At 40.3% G+C, this 20,581-nt stretch overlaps 1 protein-coding gene across 7 annotated transcripts in view; it reads right to left on the bottom strand.

Moving 5' to 3' along the window:
- Positions 1–20,581, bottom strand: part of trpm3 (transient receptor potential cation channel, subfamily M, member 3) — a 132,463-nt gene that overhangs the window by 48,234 nt on the left and 63,648 nt on the right. For all 7 annotated transcript variants that reach the window (XM_048991726.1, XM_048991779.1, XM_048991735.1 and 4 more), the window contains exons 2-5: positions 4,771–4,850; positions 3,662–3,857; positions 2,692–2,905; positions 1,320–1,444 (exon numbers count right to left, since the gene is read on the bottom strand). In XM_048991726.1, coding sequence (XP_048847683.1) covers positions 1,320–1,444; positions 2,692–2,905; positions 3,662–3,857; positions 4,771–4,850 — 615 coding nt within the window. The remainder of the gene's footprint in view (positions 1–1,319; positions 1,445–2,691; positions 2,906–3,661; positions 3,858–4,770; positions 4,851–20,581) is intronic.

The raw sequence follows: 20,581 nt of genomic DNA, 5'->3' as shown, positions 1-20,581 counted from the left end.
CTCTAATCTTTCATGGGAGTTATGGTGTAATTGCAAGCTGCTGGCAAAGACATTTTTGTCCATTTTATTTATCTATTCGTTCATTTAATAAATCATGCTGTATAACTCAAGGATCAAAATGTCCCTGATTTTTTTTTCTTAACAATACTAGCGAAAATACAGGACACTAAAACATTTGGTTTAAACCAGCTTCTGGCCTTTAACGTGTCATTCATTTCGCAACTTCTGTGATTTGTGCTTAATCACTCTGCTGGAGCTCACTAATGAGTTTTCACCATGTAGCAGAAATCGAAGAGGCTTTCTTAATGTGAGCTGTCATAAATTCACGTTCATTCTTCGACAACCTGATGAAGGCAAGGAAACGCTGGCAGTAATTAATATAGCAGTACAGAAAGATAATGTGTGGTTTATTTTTTTTTCTATTTTAGAAACATACACTATATTTTTTTAATGTTGAGAATTTTACATTTATTCAATGATTCACTAGGAATTGTGAAAAATATTTAGTTTCGGGTACAGATCCTGTGTAATCGATTATTACATTAATGGGGGTATTATTGTCTAATCATTAAAGTGCAGCCTAGAGGATGCAGCGATCTCCATTTCTGCAGTCTCTCCAAAGCACTACGCCGCTCTAAATCCCCTTAGCTTCTTAGTTACCAGAGCAGCAGTCAGTGGATGGCTGATGTAATACAGGCAAATAGGGTGAAAAATGTTTTCTTTTTCTAATCAGACACTGTGCTGAACTGCATCATTTAGCATTTAGCATAAATTACTGACTTACAACACAGGAAACTATGCTCCAAATGTAAAGCACATTTTATAGCAGTTTGAATGGACTGTTTGATTGGATTAAGGGCCCGTAGGAATGGCTTTTCTGTGGTGCTCTCATGTGTCATTATAATGGTATTAAGTGTTTCTATACAGTGCTTAATTTCAGTTACAGTGTTTTGTTGGCCAGACTTGTCACATTCAGATATCCCTGATAGCAGGGTACTCTTATCTTGAGATGGAGAATATGAATGGTTGACCTAGCTGTCCTATATTCATGTCATACTGGGTAGGCACATCACGGATCAGTGAGATGGCGATATCAGTTAGCCAGAGAATTGATTCTTTTCCATTAATATGTCCTTTTACAGACACACACAGCAAATAATGGCCAAATGTCTGTATACCAATACGTACTAACATTATACTATTGCACACAAATGTATTATATCTAACCAGCTGTCACAGAAAATGTAAAAGCATTAATTCAGAGAACGAGGTGATTATCTCATACTGCAAATAGAGAATGGCTATACACAGGCACATACGTCTTTGCCGATGAGGTCATCCTGATTCTCCACAATCCCCCAGGGCGCGATTCCAATAGTGCAGATCTTGCCCCTGGATTTTGAGGCATGGTCCTTAAGTGCATCGCCCACGTGACGGATGACGCCTGCAGACAGTCATAACACTCTGCTCAAGCACAGCGTTTCAAAAGAATACAAACCAAACACTGCAACCAGAACCGATTACATGGATTTTTATTATTAATAAGCACCTACCGTACACTCATCGGACATGACAGAATATTAGCTCCTGATTCATTACGATGATTTAAAAAATATTTGACGGTACACTGATGTTTTCATCCACATGCTACCCAGGCTAAGCTTGGCTTTATAGCTCAGAAGATAAAAATTTAGGATCTTCATGAGATTTTCACATAAAATGTCCATATTTCTTCTGAATAAAAATTAGACGATGATCATAAATTTAGAGGACATAAGTTCAAGTTACTTACACTGTTGTAGTCTTTCATGAGATGCTCAGTTTCCTTAGTAGTTTAGGGAATCCCTAGTCTTTCATTTGAGTGTAAACGGGCACCACGCATGTATCAAAAGTATCACTCATACCGTGCATGAATATTTCTTTCAGCTCAGCCTTTTAAGTAATGATGCTACTTATGTAAATCCTGCTTTGTTAAAATGCATGTCTGAATTGTGTGAACAATATGCAATTTATAAATGCTTTCAGAAAAACCTTTTTACAATATTGAGTGTACATTGGGCATGATGGACAGACTCTGCATCTCACCTGAAAATATATATATTTTTTTCTGCCATATACATTATTATAATAATAATTTTATTGTGTGAAACAGACAAAAAAAGAATAGGAGGCTGTGTAGAAAAAAATGTTAGCAATAATGGTATCTATCCATCCATCTTCTATATCTGCTTGTCCTATGCAGGGTCCAGAGCCTATCCTGGGAGCTACATGCACAAGCCACTGAATAATCCAGGACAGGGTGTCAACCCATCAGAGAGCATACACATCATTTACACCTTCGCCCAATTTGGCAACTCCAGTTCGCTCAAATGTGTTTTCAGACTGCGGTGGGAGAGAGCGTAAACTCCATGCAGCATATATAGACCCAGGGTGGAGACTTAAATCCTGGGACCAGAGGTGAAAAGCAATAGTGCTAACAACTGCGCAACCACTGTGATCGTATGTGTAAGCTACATTTCCCATAATGCTTTGCAATCATTGGGTAATATGATTTTTCAAGGTGGTTTCGTTCAGGAATGAACACAATGACCACAATATACCATAATTACTTTTAAGTACTGGTAAATAACTGTTCTTCACAGTACATTCTTAATAATTCATCACACGTGCCATAATATGCAGGTCCCTCACCTGTGTTCACTCCCCCAGTGAAGATCCACGCCCCTGTTGTCATTGCTGCCTTAATGAGCCCTTTACCAAAGACCTGCTTGAGTTTGGGCTGCAGCTCAAAGTTCTGCAGTCCGCCATGGACCGAGATGAGGAGCTTGGGAAGGTCCAGCTGCCACTCCTTAGTCATCAGGTGCAAGAGAAGGTCAGGCTTGGTGTCATATGACACCCTGACGTACTACAGGAACATGAGAACCAGAAATAGCAGTTACATATTTTCACATCGAGCCAAAACAAATAAACACCAGAATGTACATGGTAAAATGATTTGATGGAAAATAGCAATAGTGTTTGCTGACAAAATGTAACATTAAACATTAAAAAGCTGTATCTAATTCATATTTCTTTATTATTCACATACAATCTAAAATCAACTTGGGTGATACAAAACTCCTGCTTAAGATAAAAATGAGCATGTATAAAAAAAATAACATCATAATGACAATATAATTATTTTTATTATTATGACGCAAACCAGTTTTGTCAAACAAACATCGTAACTAAAACAATTCACCTGGTTAATCATTTAATGTAAAATTAGTGAATATGACTGACGCATTACTGGAGGTAGTAACCTACTATTTATCTAAATGACATTCAGCATATTTTATAATGACCTATTACGTAACACGCGCCATAATTATGCACTGTATTTTGGAAATGTATACACTGATTCCAAATGCTTAGTAAATGTACAGTATTATGAACGCAGACTACCTATATGAATACCTTATTAGGCTCCTCTAACTGATGAAACGGCTTACAATTATTTTGCAAAGAGTTTCCTTTCGAACCCCCTTAGAATGCAACGCTTTACTTCAGATTTTACCATCATAGTCCTACTTTTATGCTCCACTACCTGCAATTGACTGTATTAGCAGAGCATAGCTGAGATGTTTCTGACCTTGTACCGTATGTGGAAATCGACACTCACCATTGCTTTGTTAGAGTGCCCCCCTCCCTGAAACTCAATGGTGCCAAAGGCATCCGTGGGGCTGATCTGCGTGTGCTTGCTGACAGACCACTTCTCCAGCAGGCTGTCATTTTTCCTTTCGTTCTTGTCATTGTGACTGCAGGAGATGCTCGGGGGCAAACCAACGTGCTGACCAATCAGACGTCCGCAGCAGCACCTGCGAAAAGCGGGGGTCACACATTAGGCTCTCTTACATGAAAGCCACCAGTGGCAGATCAGCCTGTGTTCCTGCGAGAAAGGAAGAGACACAGAGACCCAAAATCTGTTTAAATACATATAAGCACAAGTGCTGAGAAGTAAGATTTACTGTACTAGAGGCATTTATAGAATCAGGGATATGCAGCTCAATGAAATTTTTCATCAGCAGCACAATCACATGTTATTCATTCATAACAGTATAATTCGTCCTACCCTGTTGCAGTTTGATTAAAAATGGAAGGATCACGTGATTTTGCAGATTTTCAGTAATAAATTTTGACTAGCTGTATAATTAAATTTTACGTCAAATTTAATTACGATAAGCTGCGGTGTCTCAAAACAGAACCATATCCTGAACACCAACATAGGTTGAGCGCAGGAGTCAACAACAATCCCTGTCAGTTTCCATCTGATTTCCATCCTTTCAAGGTCAAACTGTGGTAACTGAACAAACAAGCTTCTGGCGTTTTCTGTAATAATGAGTCTCAGATAAAAGCCTCGAATGTGAGGACACATTACAGAATCCATACGTGACATTTTGCCAAACCTAACGCCGTTGTGGCGGCAAGATTCTCACTGAATATTTTATGAGCGTTTCCTCATTAAACTGGCATCATCCTACCCTGATTCTCCTTGTTGGTGCTGGCCTGCCTGTTTGTATAGAGATATTCTTAACAGACACTGCGTACTCCTCCCATGTGAAACGTTTTTCATGGGTGATCCCAGGTCAACAATTAATAGAAATAAGAACACATACAGATACTCCTCGCTAGCCACATTGCTATTCTTTGCATCAGCAAGGCATTGTGTGCATTCGTGCAAAACCCATAATGCACCTGGACCAGTCCATATGAGGACAATGTGCTTCTTACCTGTGGTGGTCTTTTGTGCTTACAATTACGTGCACGCATTCTCGCTTGCTGAAGGCTCTTTCTATCCAGGACTTCTGTGCCTTGGGAAAGAAAAAGGGAGGGGGGGGGGGCACTGAGTAATTTAATTTTCGTAAATAAGTTCTGGATGAACAACAAGAAGCCAAATGTCAAAAATGGTGCCACGCTGTAGCAATGCGTGGAAAAGGTATACAGTAGATGAAGAGAAAGTGAACATGCACAGAGTAACTCATTTTTGACTATAAATATAAATGCACTAAAAATAAACCGGAGAAGTGCTGCAAAGGAAAACATCACTGGAGTGTCCTGCTGCTGGAGGACATAAGGTTCTGCACGCCAGTCTTGGGCACAGTGTTGACAGCTGTACAGACTACAAATCTTATTTCCAATCTCTTATCAAAGGGCTAAATAAATGTGGGGAGCAAATGCACAGTCACCTTCAGATTCTGAATTCACACCAGTAGATTGACAGCATCTGAGAAATGTCTTTATTCCCTTTAATGCTTGATAAATGTAAAGGGCATCAAGCATCTCCCTCATATTTATAATGAAACCAGACCCCGCTCTTAACCTCAGAAGTGAGGCACGAAGATGAATGATACAAACCTTTTCAGATGTCAGGAGAACTAGGTGAAGAAATCAATGATGTAACACAGAGCTCAAGATCTCTCCCTGACTTAGATCTCCTGCTGGAGCCTGACTGGCATGACAGCACCACCTCATTCACCCCAACACACTGTTCTCTTTCATATAAATGAATGATGGGGATCCACCGTAACCTGACTCGCTGTGTTCAAGCTGCTGCCGCTTGTCCTCACACACCTATCCGCTCACACACACGTGCGCACGAGGGCGGTGCATGGCCTCTGCGCCTGTGACCAGAATCCCGCCCTCAGCGGAATAGTCACATGTCCGTTGGGCCCTTGATCAGGGCCCTTAACCTTCTACGTGCTCCACGGGCTCTGGATAGACGGCTGACTCTGCGCTTCGGGCCCCAACGTTCACCCTCAACTCTATATGTGCGTATTTGTGTCAAAGGAGAGCATGATGGGCTATGCGGAAACTGAGGAATTCCAAAGTGCAAACGGCGACATATTGTTTCATAAACACTAACGCAGAAATTCAACGCTTTAGTCAACATTCGCAGACCGCATGCAACAAAGGGAGCAACAAAACAACTGGAGGCACACAAGATTAAATAAGAGAGTGACTGACACTAAAAGAATATTAAAATAACCTGTTAAATGTGATTTGTTTGTGTCATATGATGATATATAATGGTAAAGAAAGATACACCAAACAAACCAATACAGTGACTACGGGAGACGGATAGATTGCCAAGCGCATTGTCATATTGCGGCATTGGAGGATTAAATGTGTTTTGAACACCTTTGGAACAAAGCTGCCTTTACCCTGCAAGGCAAAGAGGTGGTTTTACAGGGAATCTTGGCAGAAACGGCTGGCGATCGGTGGATTTTACGTCTTTAAAACCCGCAATGTGAGTTTTCTCTCTGCTTAATTGCAGCACTGTTACAATGCACAGTTGACAGCCTGGGTGGTAATTAAAGTTTATCTTGGTGGAGGCTTCTGCCAGGGCTCCCTACAGCACGGACGGCAGGGTGCCGAAGGCGTTGTCTTTCTGGCATGGGAATGCTCTGATTCGCTGTGGGTGCTGTGATTGTACTTTCATAAACATAAAGTTATGCTGCAACTAAAATAAATATTAGTCCTGCTGAATCAGAAATAAGTCGACTGAACCATCCTTAATGTCACACCCCTTCCACAGAGACGTCATCCTTCATCCTTCATCCTCATCCTCCCCGCAGCAGTGTGGATCAGCAGCTAGCTGTGATGGCCTCACACCCCCAGGGTGCCTCTCTGCTGTTTGCACCCCCCCCCCCCCCCCGAGTTTGTGTGGGTTTCCATTCCACGCGTGTGAGATATGCTGGGTTATGAAACATCGGTATTCCCATGCTCCAGTTTCAACAAAATTAAAGGATGGAAGTCCCCAAAGAATTCCCCCATGACAGAATTATTGATTACACAACTAACAGTAAAACATAAATATTTGCTAATTAAAAATGGCAAACGAGGCGAGTTACATAAAACCAAATAAAACGCTTGAGCAGATATCGTGTGAGAGCCAGCAACAAAGCCTTCATGCTCATTTGATTAAATAAAAATTATTGCACATTTAATTTGGTTTTTTATTTTCTCAGTAAATATTAATAAAATGCAGTAGCTATGCATAAAGAAAGTGTGGATTCATAATCAACTCTCCCTGCTCAGTAGCTCATATTTGCCAAAAAGCTGTGTTCATATTGAAGAAGACAAGAGTTCTATTGGTTATAAACTTTTACGGCAGAGCAGGAGATTTTAAAAAGCATAAATTTGCTCAGCGAATGCAAAAGAAAAGAACAAATCCGATTCTGGCAGTAAAGGCACTGGAATAGCGGCAGGTGGTGTTTAGAAACTACGCATGAAAAATTGATTAAATATTACTGGTATATTCTGCAATCCAAGGGAAAAAAAATCATTTCGAAAATGATAAAAACTTCTCCAAGCATACAGAAGAGCAGGATACTCCTGTACAAATAAAATGTATCCATTAATAAATTATTACCTTTTTAAGATGATTCTTCAGTTCTGATGGTCATATGACTAAGTATAGATTAGTTCAAATGATTTTTCTCTGCAGTTTTTGCACCAGTGCTATGGTTTTCTTTACTATATTCCACATAGCAACAGATGCAACAACTTATATAATGAAGCAATGTCACATTTAGCTCATGCAGAAATTGATAAATAAAAACTGGCATTACATATTTAAAATAGTGATATTACTAAACAGGGACAAACACGACTCACAGTGCCCGTAATGGCCAGTACCTTGTCCTCTCATCCCACGCTGCAGGGAGCTTCTGTACCGTCACTAACAAGTGTGGTGTCCGCCTGACCTGCTCCTCGGCCGACTTCACTCACGACTGGACACTCAAAAACTCGCCCGTCGAGTCCCTGGGCCGGGAGTTTAAAACCGGCCGTGCGCTCAGGCCCCATTAGGCACTTGGAATGTGCCACTGCAGGATTAGCCTCATTAGAAGGCCTGGGAACAGTCGCCAGGGATCTGAAATAACAGAGCCAGCCCCCCCCCCCCCCCCCCCCACATCCCACACCTAAACGCCGACCAGGCCCCTGAATTCCAAGGTATGACTGGCACATGTGTGCTGCCGCCCCTCATCCTCCATCTCCCCCGTTTTCTCTCTTCATAGTACTATGCAGAAATGTGAGTGTGTATGATAACAAGGCAACTGGGAAATATATATTTCTCTCGGCATTCCTACTTGCTCCGGAGAGAGCGAGGGAACGAGGATAAAGATTGAAGAAACTCTGAAAAATCATCAGCTTAGATAAAATAAGCTTTTGAGAACAAGTTTGTCCTCAGGTCTCTTTGCGTCAGTCACTTCCGCTCCTTCATAGACTTACCGTCATTTCATGTTTCACCATATGCAGGATAACTCTGAATATAGAGAAATTGTTTTCAGCTAAACTAAATAGTACTTTATTAGTCAGTAAATAAAACAGGCCTACCTTACAAATGTCAAAAGGCTTATTGAAAGCCAGCAAAATGTCAAAGATTCATTCTGAAATTCAAGAAGGAGTCGAGATATAATCAAAGTGCTTAAGTGCAACACAACGTAAACGCAGAGGCAACATGCTTGTGCACTGAGTGGACGATAACGCAACGTGATGCAAGTGTTGCCTTTGGAATCACCCCCCCCCCCCCCCCAGGCTGTCAGGCTGGAATAAATTGCTTAAAAATCAGACCTGCATAAGATATCCCATTTGGACATTTGCATCAAGCCCACAATTGTTCTCTAAAATAAAACCGGCTGCACTGCTTGTGGGGACCAGTGCCAGGTCACATGTGTGGCCTCTGAACTGCCAGTTCACCAACTTCGGATGAACCTCCTGAAATATCGTCTTCCAGACAAACCTAAAAATACACAGACAAACAAATCAACAGATATCCATCTGCCCATCTTCCATTGCGGCTTTTCCAGCACTGGGTCACGGCGAATAACATTGAGTTTACAAGAAAAAAAATCATTTTGTATCATTTTCAATCCACAGTTAGCGAGGGTGGCCTGAGGGAGCCCGAACGAAAACACGAACCTTTTTCAGCATGTTGAAATGTTCCCAAAGCAGGAAACTGACAGACGTGCCAATGCAACAGGTCAGAAATATTTCCAAAATCTGCTCGCCTGTCAGGAAGCCTCGTCCCACGCATTTCGACATTCTGTTCGAGAGTGAAAGAGAGGTGCTGAACCTGTTTACAGGGCCCCCCTGCGGAGACAGCACTCACTGTGCTAAAGGCTCATTCCGATTCACTTCACCGTACAGGAAGGGGCAGAGTGCGGCAGGCCTGAGGCACTGAGTGTTCCAGCAGCCAAAGCCAATGTGAAATTAAGCCATCTATGTTCTTACAATTATGTCAATGACTGAAAAATGGCCCTAAGGTACACCAACAAAACATTCAAGAAGTTATATAAGATTTTAGGGAAGGTAAAACTCAATTTCAGTGCATTTTAATGTGACCCAGAGCATGAGTTTACATTAAGTCAAATGTAGAACACTAAACATGTTCCAGTTCTAGCTGCAGGTTATACTTGATGAAAATCAGAGATTTGGGGACCACACGAACTTCAGCGTGTTCAACGAAGCATTTCACTGCCTTTAATAACCTGTGGAGTGAAGTTTGAAAGTTATTCAACGTAAAAAAAAAAAAAACTGCACTTGATTTTAGAAAGAGAGGATTCGGGTGATATTCTGAACGTACTGTATCTGGTGATGTTCAGAGATGATCAAGGGCGTGGCCTGGACTATGTGAGTCGGGAGGCTGGTTTCATGTCGTCATGACAGCTGCGATCCCCTTCAGATCTCAGTTTTCCAGTTCGCCATTTGACCTCATTTTATTGGATATCTCAACCTGTACAAGATAAGTGTCTTTTTTTCATAAGAATCTAAAGCTGCAACTTCAAGGTTGATTAAAATAAAAAAATCTGAAAAAAGGGGAAACTGACCCTACGCTGTTACAAACCTTAACCATCTATACAGTCCCTTGCACTGCTGAATGGTAAAGCTTCTCATGACAAACGTTTCTCCAGTTGGTCTCCTCGGGATAAACTCAAAGATGCAGATTAATCTTTCACTGCAGTCCGTATATCCTATTACATTTTTATATAACATTTTTGTATGATTAATTGGGCCTGGATACAACATAACACTACATTTTTAATGCATTATTAATTCTACAATAAAAATTATAGGTATGAAATTAAAGGAAAGTTAAGGGGTGTCTTTTGGTGAGATTCTGACAACTGTAATAAAGTTTGTGGTCACTAATAAAGTAAAACTGAGGTGGGAAGCTGGGGGGGGGTGTTAGGAGTAAATATGTTACATGAGGAGGCTACTGTATGCAAAAAGCAGGACTGCTGGAAATAAAAGGCCATGCGGGGTGAAGCTGTGCTTCTGGGTCACTGATGAGGCTGGATGCCTGAGGCAGTAAGAGGCTGGTGCTGAATCCTGCGCTTCCATGCATTTTGTCTGTTCTTGTTGTTTTATTGCAAAAGAAAAAAAAAGTTTTAATGCAGCAGCTACTCGAAGCGAAAGCCTGACTGAGGCACTCGGCTTCGGACCGTGGCGGTGGGAGGGGTGTCTCCAAAAATGTGATCTCAGGAGATTCTTCCACAGGGTCAGTACATGGTATTCAAACGTGCAATGCACCGTGCTGTTGATCACCGGTTGCCCAAGTGCTGTTTCACCAATGCATTTCCTCCAAAAAATTTTATACACAGAAGATTAAATAGTTTTCCCCCTACAGCTCAACATAATTAAAGCTACTAAGATTTGTTAAAAACTGTTTATCCCGGTGGATTAGGATCACAGTTATTTAACAACCTGAACAAAGGAATTTCTCTGGGACTTGCTGCTCAGCAACAAATTCTTCCTGTGCTGAGTGAAGTCGATTTTTGCGTCTCGCAATCGGCTAAACGACGAGCTGCTGTACACAAAGGGCAGCCTGACGCTGCAATCATTACATTACTCAGTGTTTTGACAATTATCCACTGCTGTTGCAAATCTTTCAATAATCGATACTCTGCTGTGCAGGTTAAGAAAACCTTTCAATACTTAGTATGGATCTCTAGAAGATTTTGAAATCATTAATGGAATTAAACACTTCAAATTAGATCGTCAAAAATCATCAGTATTTATTATTTTCTCTAACTTTGACTGCTAGTGAACGCTTTCCTCCAGGGCTTGGAATTAAACTGGTCCAATTACTTGAGTACAAAAGAGTGAACAATAACCAGCTAGCTAGTAAAAAATAAAGTTGCATGTTGGACTTATTTTTCAATGAATTAGCCCCGTTGGCCAGTAGCGAAAAATCTTACGTTCTCCAGTACCCCTGCTCATGCTGATAAAGAATTAAGAAGTGCCACAAAGTTTATTGATTTATTATGACTTTTCAAATCCCTGATGCCAGTGTGACAGCTAAGGCTGAAGACATGTGACAAAATATCTCACATGCAGAAATAAGCTCAAGACAACGTTTGCTCAAAAACAAAGGAATGGATAAGTTAATAACTTAATAAGGAATTATTAAGAACAATCCCACCATGAGTACAATATGTACACTGCTTAATGGACAATACGAACATGAAATACAGGAATACGTACAGTGAAACGGGTTGGCGATGAGAAACAGAAATAAATACAATCAATTGGTAACAGAGTATAGTACTAGAATTTTATATTATTTGAAATTGAAACTAAAAATTGACAGGTAGAAATTTGGGGTTTGTGCTGATAAATCAGACAGAATTACGGGGCTCTGGAGGTTGGTCTGAAAAGCAATTTTGTTCTTTTTTCCAACAAATTCCATCATACTAGCAATTCATAGCTTGGCATAAATTGTTACTATTTCTGGACGTGATATTACACACCTCGAAGTGTCTAAAAGAAAGAAATGAGATTTGCTGAATGTCATCATTGGCATTGTTATGTGTGAAGATTTCAGTCTGAAATGATAGTAATTAGCATCTGAGTCATACCAATTTCTAAATGATCGGAAGATAAGGCGCTAGATTAAATGCGAATGATAGCATGACTGATACGGATAGATTTTAAAAGTGCTGGAAGGGCTTTTGTCAATAGAATGACACTTCATGCTTTGTCGCGTAAATAATTTTGTAAATTCAGAGCAGAGCAGGAGAGAAATTCCAAGGGAAGCCAACTACACCGAGGATTTAAGAGAAATTATACATCTAAAGCGAGGCTACATTCCACATTATATGTCTTCCGAAAGTAATCATGTGATACCCAAAAGAATGCATGAGGGTATTTAAATTGGGAAGATCCTCGTGAAAACACTCTGAAAATGGAAATTAAGAAATTACGCTTCACTACATGCTAGCCTTACGAAAAGAAACGTTAAGCTAAATTAATTTGCATTTTCTTCCATATCCTAGAAGAGAAATATTTAAATGACACAGTATGCACAGGAATTTTAAATGAAAAGTTAATCAAGGAATTATTCAATGCATGACCTTCTCACTTCATATGTATATATATAACACTACTATTAACCAATTTCAAATGATAGAAAACTTCAATATTTCAGCCAGACCAGTTTTTCAATCATGTGAAAATCATTTTGAAAGCTCAATTAAAATTTTGATTAGGGATGCATTGAAATGCATATGTGGAAGTCATTTTCTTGAAGAGTAAACAACAATCTGCAATCTCACATTCAATTTGGTTTGTTTTTTTGCAGAATTAACCCAGGTAGAGAGGTTAATTGTATTCCGCCAGAAATTTGAATGTTAATTTAGGTACTAACAAACAAGTGGAGAAATTGTGGAAAGACTTTATAAATACGGCTATCGATGTCCTTAGTAGATCATGGTAGTAAGGAACTATCTGTTAGGGGAACATTACCTGTGTTATAATGGGCAATTAAGGTTGAATCACTGCTGACAAAAAACTACCTAAAAACATCTCTGGCAGTTTTCACATAATTCAATATTACAGCAAACATAAGAAGGGTTTTCAGTACCTATTAAAGTTACCAGCAACATTTGGAAAGGGCATTTTGAGACGGTCCCTAACATTATAGAAAAACAACCCACTAACCTTCGAGATCCTGTTTAAGCCACAGAATCCTTCATCCCCGTTGATAATATTCACATGAGGAAGATTTTCAGCCTGTATTTCTGTTGAGGTGTAATTCCTCCGTTCGAACATTTCCAGTATGATTACTGATTTAGTGAATTTCGACAGAGACAAGGCCTCTAAACATCCATCCATCTGTCCATCCATCCATCCACTTTCCAAACCGCTTATCCTACTGGGTCGCGGGGGGTCCGGAGCCTATCCCGGAAGCAATGGGCACGAGGCTAGGGATAGGGGGGCCAGCCCATCGCAGGGCACACTCACACACCTGTCACTCACACATACATGGCCTCTAAACAGACCTTGCCCAATTAACTTCCTGAAAGCATGATCCTAAAAAATTCTGGTGATTGTACCATTTTTTGTCATCCAGAATCATCATAATGAATGCAATGCTAATCCATCAAATATTTATGCAGAGTTGCTTCCTGAATAGCGGGAAGCTAGGACTTGGTTAGATATATCAAAGATTTATCAGCCGTGTGAGGTGCCTTGTTGTGATTCAGCTGGTGGAGGCAATACTAAACTCTGCCTTTCTGCTTGCTTTAAGATGGTCTAAGTGTTTCTTTGGGGTGTGAGACCTGAAAGGGGGACTGCAACACTCCTCCAATCTTCATAAACCTAGTCAATCTAAACCACCAAAATGTGAGAAAAATAAATGTAAAAAAGAAAAGAAATTCCTTTGAATTATTTAGATTTTTTTCTTTCCGTCCGTGAAATCGACTAGTTGCTATTTAAAAATTGACACGTGAACAAGAGCTAAGTGACCCTGCTGATGATGTACTGGAGATCACAAGTTTGTAAGCTGGGGTCTGCAAGACCCCCATGTGGCACATGGGTAGATTTCAAAGTCCAAAAACTTGGATAGGAAACAAAAAATAATCGCTAACATCTATTTAAATTTAGCATTTCATTCAGTAATGAATGCAGGCAAACAAACCACAGTCGTTAGCTGTGACTCTGTCACCAATAGAAATCATGGACATTTTCACATCGTTATTCTGAGACGTACATAGGCTTTACCCGACTGCTACAGAAGTCTGTCACACAATCGTGACAATGCCCTGCTACAGACACAGGGGTACATATCCATGAACCTGACATACAGTATGGACAGCAGTTTATGTATGCAAGATATAAAACTGTTAATGGTTGACAATTGACTACATATTTTCAGTATAATTATTTAGTGACGTGCATAAATATGTAAATTATATGACTGTGACCATTGTTTAAAATTACATGTAACATGATTAGTTCTAAATGTTCTCCTCTGTACAAAAATTATGACATAACACTGTCATACATAACGTTGAATAGAAAAGTTACTGATATTGACTTTAATAGCATGGGTGACATTTACAAATATTCATTTCAAAGTCAAAAATCGAAGTCTAATGTGTAAAAGTCCATAGAGGTTACTGTAAACACAGCTGAACCATTACATGCTTCAAGGGCTTTTGTCCTTTGGCGATACATGTAAATTCATTGGTCATTTTTGCATTTTGCCGGTACACTTATAAGTTTTAAGGAGAACTTAAGGATTAACAGGGGGAAATAATCCTGCAGTTGTATACATGGTAAATGTAATTACTGAATTATCCCTGTCCTAAAACACTAGCTTGAGCTGTCATTTAAAAAGCCGGCTTTTATCGTTCAGAAACTCCCAAACCAAAAACAATGTTTCAGATTTTCATCAGACTAAGTGGGTCAAGATCCTCAGCTACAGCTCGGCGCCACGTCTGATTAAAGCTGCACTTTGAAACCTCTCAGCCGGAGCTGACGGGCTTGACTGAGAGCTTGTTTTTATAGCAGGTTGCAAAGGCCCGGCCCCTACTCTCAGGGTGAGCTTAATTAACATTCATTTGTACAAAACATCAGGCGGTCTCAGCGGCAACAGAGGATGCCATTTTTTTATGCATCTGCTCTCCAAAAAACAGCTGTGTACAACATATTGTCATATAGTATCCAGAATACAGTATTTTAGCAGAAGGCAGACAATTTATTATTAATCTCTTCTGCTTGCCTGGATGAAAGAGAGTAAGACTAAGGTAATACTGAATAAAATGAAGTATTAACTGGTCTGAAAACCTTTAAATAGCTCTGTCTATATACACAAGATACTCCTCAAAATCGCTGTGCAAACTTGACTTCAAAGCCCTAAGTAACTGATACTCCAAAGTTGTCCTCTAACACCAACATGCTGATATCAATGGCATTAATACTCTCGCTTTCATTAACTCAGCTTCATTTGAATGTGCACAGATTTCTTTGGGAAGAAGTTCATGAAAATATCCTTCAGGAACAATCACAAATAACAGGGAAAAAAAAGACTAAGCGGATAAGTATTATTGCTAAATGCATGCAAGGGCCATAGGCAGAAAAAAAGGTTCACATGTAGAGCCAGGGGAAGGAATGACTGTTGAAACTATAAGCTTGTGCTGTCTGTCTGCTTTCGGCTCAGACTGTGGCGTGACGACCAGAAAGAAACAGGACAAATGTGGCATGAAGGTACAATGTGAAATTATGTGCTCGATGCAAACAATAATAAAAGGCAGTGGCTGGTGAAAGCAATCTGCTCTCATGGGACAGGAAAAGGAAATTATTAGATGTACCATTTAATGCATAATAGCACTGAGTCCTAAATGTAAAAGATCCAAAATCATTCATTATAACTTCTGAGGTTACGTTTGAAGCACTACGCAAAGCGTAATGGGCTCACGTTGATTCCAATACTGAGGAATCATGGGACGTGATACCTGCCACCACACTAGATTGCTACAGCCTGTCTGAGATGCAACAGAGTGAAACCGACTGGGGCCAACAGGTCTTTGGCACATCCATTAGCGCTTCTCATTGCATGATTCAACATTTCTTAATGTCACGCCGTTATCTTACAAGAAACGACAGGCTCGGCCAGTAGCTAAAGGAACAGAACCTCTTTATTCAAACTTGTATTAGGTGCTCCAGTCCCCTGTGTGTTTTATTTTTATTTTTTCACGGAAATACAAAATTCATTGGCGATTCCTGTCTCCGCAAAGAGTCTCGCGAGTAGAATTTTGGCTTCTCAATAACTGAAAACATTGCAGATTGTTTAGCTGAAGAACCAGTCTTCGCCATCATTTTCCTGCATTTGAAAACCAAGGTGTTGTACTGTACATTTGGAGAGCGATGTATAGACACCATTTATTCGTGTTTGTCGGGGCCATTACTTACTGTTCGTGTTATTGCGTGTCATGGTGATTCATGCGGTAGGACAAATCAGCCAAAGGCCTTCACCAAACGATATGGCTGCATATATTGTAGATCTGTCTTTGTCAGAATAATTGTATTTATAAACATGCACATTCACAGAATCAGACCCTCTGGTATGAATATAATAGTCAATCTGTTATCATATTTGAAAAACCCAGTGCTATAGTTTTAAGAAGGAAAATGAGTGAAAAAATCTTAATTAGGCTACTCAGCAAAAACAAGAGCCCCAACAATGAGTGACTGGGCAGGTTTTAATCACCTTACTTGATGCCATTCCTTTCTAAACAACAGGAGGGCATTGAAGGATAAAAATGCCTTTTAAAAGTCGTGCCAAGGAACATGGCTGAATAATAAGGTTTAGGTAGATTTGGGCCTGTTAAGTCTGGCACATTGATGGGGGGGGGGCCTTTAACGGTGTGTCCCAGGCAAAGGGTGCAGCCTCAGGTTCACCATGTAGTCAGCAATCTGTGTTGTTGTGAGAGTTGGGGCAGCTGTAACAATGGCGAGATCACAGGAAGACAAGCGCCGAGCTGGGCGGGGGGCAGCGACAGGCTTTCAGAGCCCGATGCATTGGAAGTGACTTGGATAAAAGCTAGCAGGCCTTTCCCACAGCCATCTTTAAAGTTGTAAGCACCCCCATGCAACATTAGGATTATTTGCATGCAGTTCTAAAAAAGCAATTTTTTTAAAATTACATTTACTGTAAAGGGAGTTTTCAAATGAACATTTTCTTCAATGATTCAATGATGGCAGGAGACTTCCTTCATGTTTTTACACTAACAACATCCTGAGTCATAACGCTTCTTCTGAAGCATGATAAAAGCTAACCGTGGCAATAGAGTCCCATCCAGGGTGCATGCTAGAAGGACGGTGTTAGGTGAGGCTTGAGTTTTCCAGAACAGAAAACCCTCAGATCATGGAAACATCACTTATACCATGCTGAGGCTTATCAAACACCAAATTAATCTGCCACACTAAGGTGACGGCTAGATTTTCATAGTACTGTAAAAGCCACTGATAACTCCAACATTTTGCCTTTTAAGCTTGGGTGTAAATCATAGGGAGGGTGAGGGGGTTTTAACCCCCCCCCCCCCCCCCAATAATCACAAGCAGCCAATTCGATCCCCGGACCACCTTAAATGGGCGGAGACCTCAACCCCCCAGTGCTCAGCCCAAAGTGATGCCCTTGCTTTTAAGGGTCCCACTTTTAATAACAATAACAGTACATTTTATTTACACTTTTCAGGATCTCAGGATCTTACGCAGAATAAAGTCAACATAACAAAACAACAAACGAGCATCTAAAACAACTTCTATTTAAGCACAATTTGTTTTCTTTACTCGGAAGCTAACCGAAGTGTACAGTACATACTACTAATATACTCCGGTTCAAAATGCCTTTATTTGTGTGTTTTGTTATCCACAATCCTCAGTGCAGTCGGCACTACGACAGACATGAATCATCGCCTTCCTGTTCCTGAGCTGGAAACATCTACTTTACCTTAGCAATTTTATTATTTGTTTTATTTCCTATTTATTTTTCAGTAGGATTATTATTTATCAAACACTTTCACAGTGACAGCAGGTTAAACGCTGCTGAGAAAAGTCACCCAGCTGCATGTCTGCCTTTTTGCTCTGGCTTCAGACACTTGATCATCACGCAAGTGTTTTAAAGTTAATTTCCTATGTTAATAATCACCCTTAAGACAGCACTGGAGCTTAATTGATTAACTTCAATTTAATTAAGTTTTAAAACTTAAAAGCGGATGTATAAGTTAAAGGAGCCGCTCTTCTCTGGCTTCCCATGAATACTGCTTATTAACTGTACTAAATATGGGTATAATATGTCATTTATATCAATTTAATTCAATATCGACATAATACAACTGAGAGTGGGAACTCATTCCCCACAACCCTGATCAGAATGAACAGTTACAGGAAGAGTGGATTGATGGCTCAAAGAAAGAATGTTTCATGTGTACAGTTTTAATCTACCTCACCCATGGGCTGGAAAAACATATTTTCAGTTATTTCATAAATTCCAAAGCAAGGATCACATTAATCTTCGAACACTAAATATTACAAAAAGCAAAGCTTGCTGTTTGAGTATGAATTTAGTTCATAATATAAATTATGGGGGTGGCATGGTGGTGCAGTGCTTAGCACTGTTGCCTCACATCTCTGGGACCCGGGTTGGAGTCTCCGCCTGGGTCACATGTGTGTGGAGTTTGCATGTTCTCCCCATGTCGTCGTGGGGTTTCCTCCGGGTACTCCGGTTTCCCCCCCACAGTCCAAAAACATGCTGAGGCTAATTGGAGTTGCTAAATTGCCCGTAGGTGTGCATGTGTGAGTGAATGGTGTGTGAGTGTGCCCTGCGATGGGCTGGCCCCCCGTCCTGGGTTGTTCCCTGCCTCATGCCCATTGCTTCCGGGATAGGCTCCGGACCCCCCACGACCCAGTAGGATAAGCGGTTTGGAAAATGGATGGATGCATGGATATAAATTATGTAAAATTATATTCAATTAAATCATGCTCCCCAATAATGCATGTTTTGAAATGTGACTTTGCTCCGATGCAATTGATATCTTTGGAAACAATTATAGTACGACGTTTGCGTCTGTTTATGTGTGATATTGTATGCGAGAAACACAAGCTGTCTCTGTCACGCTGCAGGATTTCTTGCTTAGCTGGGTAACTTTTTAAGGAACCCCAGATTTTAGTTTTGTTACTTTACAGTACATTCAGTCCACACTACCTTAATTTCAACAAGTTATCCAGCTAAGCAAGAAATCCTGCTTCGTGATACAGGCCTCAGTTGAACGAAGAAAACATCAACCAACTGAACCGATCCACGGAGCACAAACTGAACACACACACTGCTTACTGCATCAGCTCTCACTGCTTATGTTATCATACAAGTGTTTGGTTTGCTAATCCAGCATTTGTTTACTTTTATAATCTAAAAACGCTTGTTTAACACCCCGTAACCTGTCTAAGCGGCCTGGTTCAAACATGCCAAACTGCCAGTTACAAAAGGAAAGTTTTATGTATTGAAGAGACGCTCAAAATATTTAAGCGCTTTGAACAGAATGAGAGGACAAGTGATATCGTGAGAACAGCAGGCAGCAGAGACAATGCCACAGAAATTAAACAAAGTTCTATAGCTGGAATAACTTCAAGTGCTGCAGTGTCTGCCCTCCTCCACAAGCAGCAGCCTTCTGACACCCACTCCCACCAGCAAACTTTAGGCCTTTGTGGGGAGGGTGGTGAAGTGCCATATATATCGTAAGATTTATCTATTCATAAGGTATTTATTACTTATAACATTGTTCTATCATTCGGTTCAGCTCCTTGTCTTTTTCTGTGTGTTGCTTACAAAGTTCTGAGCTTTAATGTATGGGTTTACCCAGGCTGAAACCCAGGGGCTCTGCTTAAAGGGGGCCTCAACTAACCTTAATAAAATTGTAAACGTACTGTAGCGGTAGAGGATTATCCATGTCCCTTTCATGGACATTTCTACCATTGTAGGGTCTCTGTGTATGCCAATGTGCCTCCGCTCATAGTCAGCAGAAATTTGATAAACAAGGGATCTTTTAAAAAGATTATCATGTTGTAGGAGAACGTCCAGTAATTACATCTTGTATGGTACAGAATGCTGCATAGTTATACAACTACGGGCTAGAAAAACCATAGAATTACTTTTAAAACGAGCCAATGAGGTGCTTATCATGTCAATCCATTCAACAGAGTTTGCAAAGCTTTTGCACACCATTCTTCTGGGCATTATTTTTTGGACATTGTTGATTCCACAGTTGTGAGAAACATTACTGACTGTGTAAATGAGTCTGTGAATAAGTATGACATTCGATAAGTATTAATATCCTGCGAGACAGCGCGACAGAGTAACACTGCTGTGAGGATGACTGGAGGGCTCTAGTCAGAGATGGAAAAATACAGCTACCAAATGAGAACGTTAAGAATGCCCTCACCGAAAAGGGAGGGAGACACACCTGTATGACGATCTTAAACCCTAAACTCCAGATATGAGCAATTCAATAAGGCTTATTTTATTTTTCTGTCCACAAAATCATTGAATTCCACGTGAATTTGCATCCTGTAAGATGTTAGCGGACGTGACAGGAAATGATTTACATTTTGGAAATGAATTCCTTTTTCTGCAGATAACAGGAATTGCTTGTCTTCAGTCAACAAGTACTGTCTTTTTCAGAGTTTGCCTGTACTGAATGGGAAGATACCACTCTCTGGCTGTAGCTATCTATACCGTAAAAATATTACCGTATTTCCT

This window comes from Brienomyrus brachyistius, chromosome 2 (assembly GCF_023856365.1).
Source record: "Brienomyrus brachyistius isolate T26 chromosome 2, BBRACH_0.4, whole genome shotgun sequence".
Classification (NCBI taxonomy): Eukaryota; Metazoa; Chordata; class Actinopteri; order Osteoglossiformes; family Mormyridae; genus Brienomyrus; species Brienomyrus brachyistius.
Note: the sequence above shows the minus strand (reverse complement) of the source record. Positions and strands in the feature narration are given on the sequence as shown.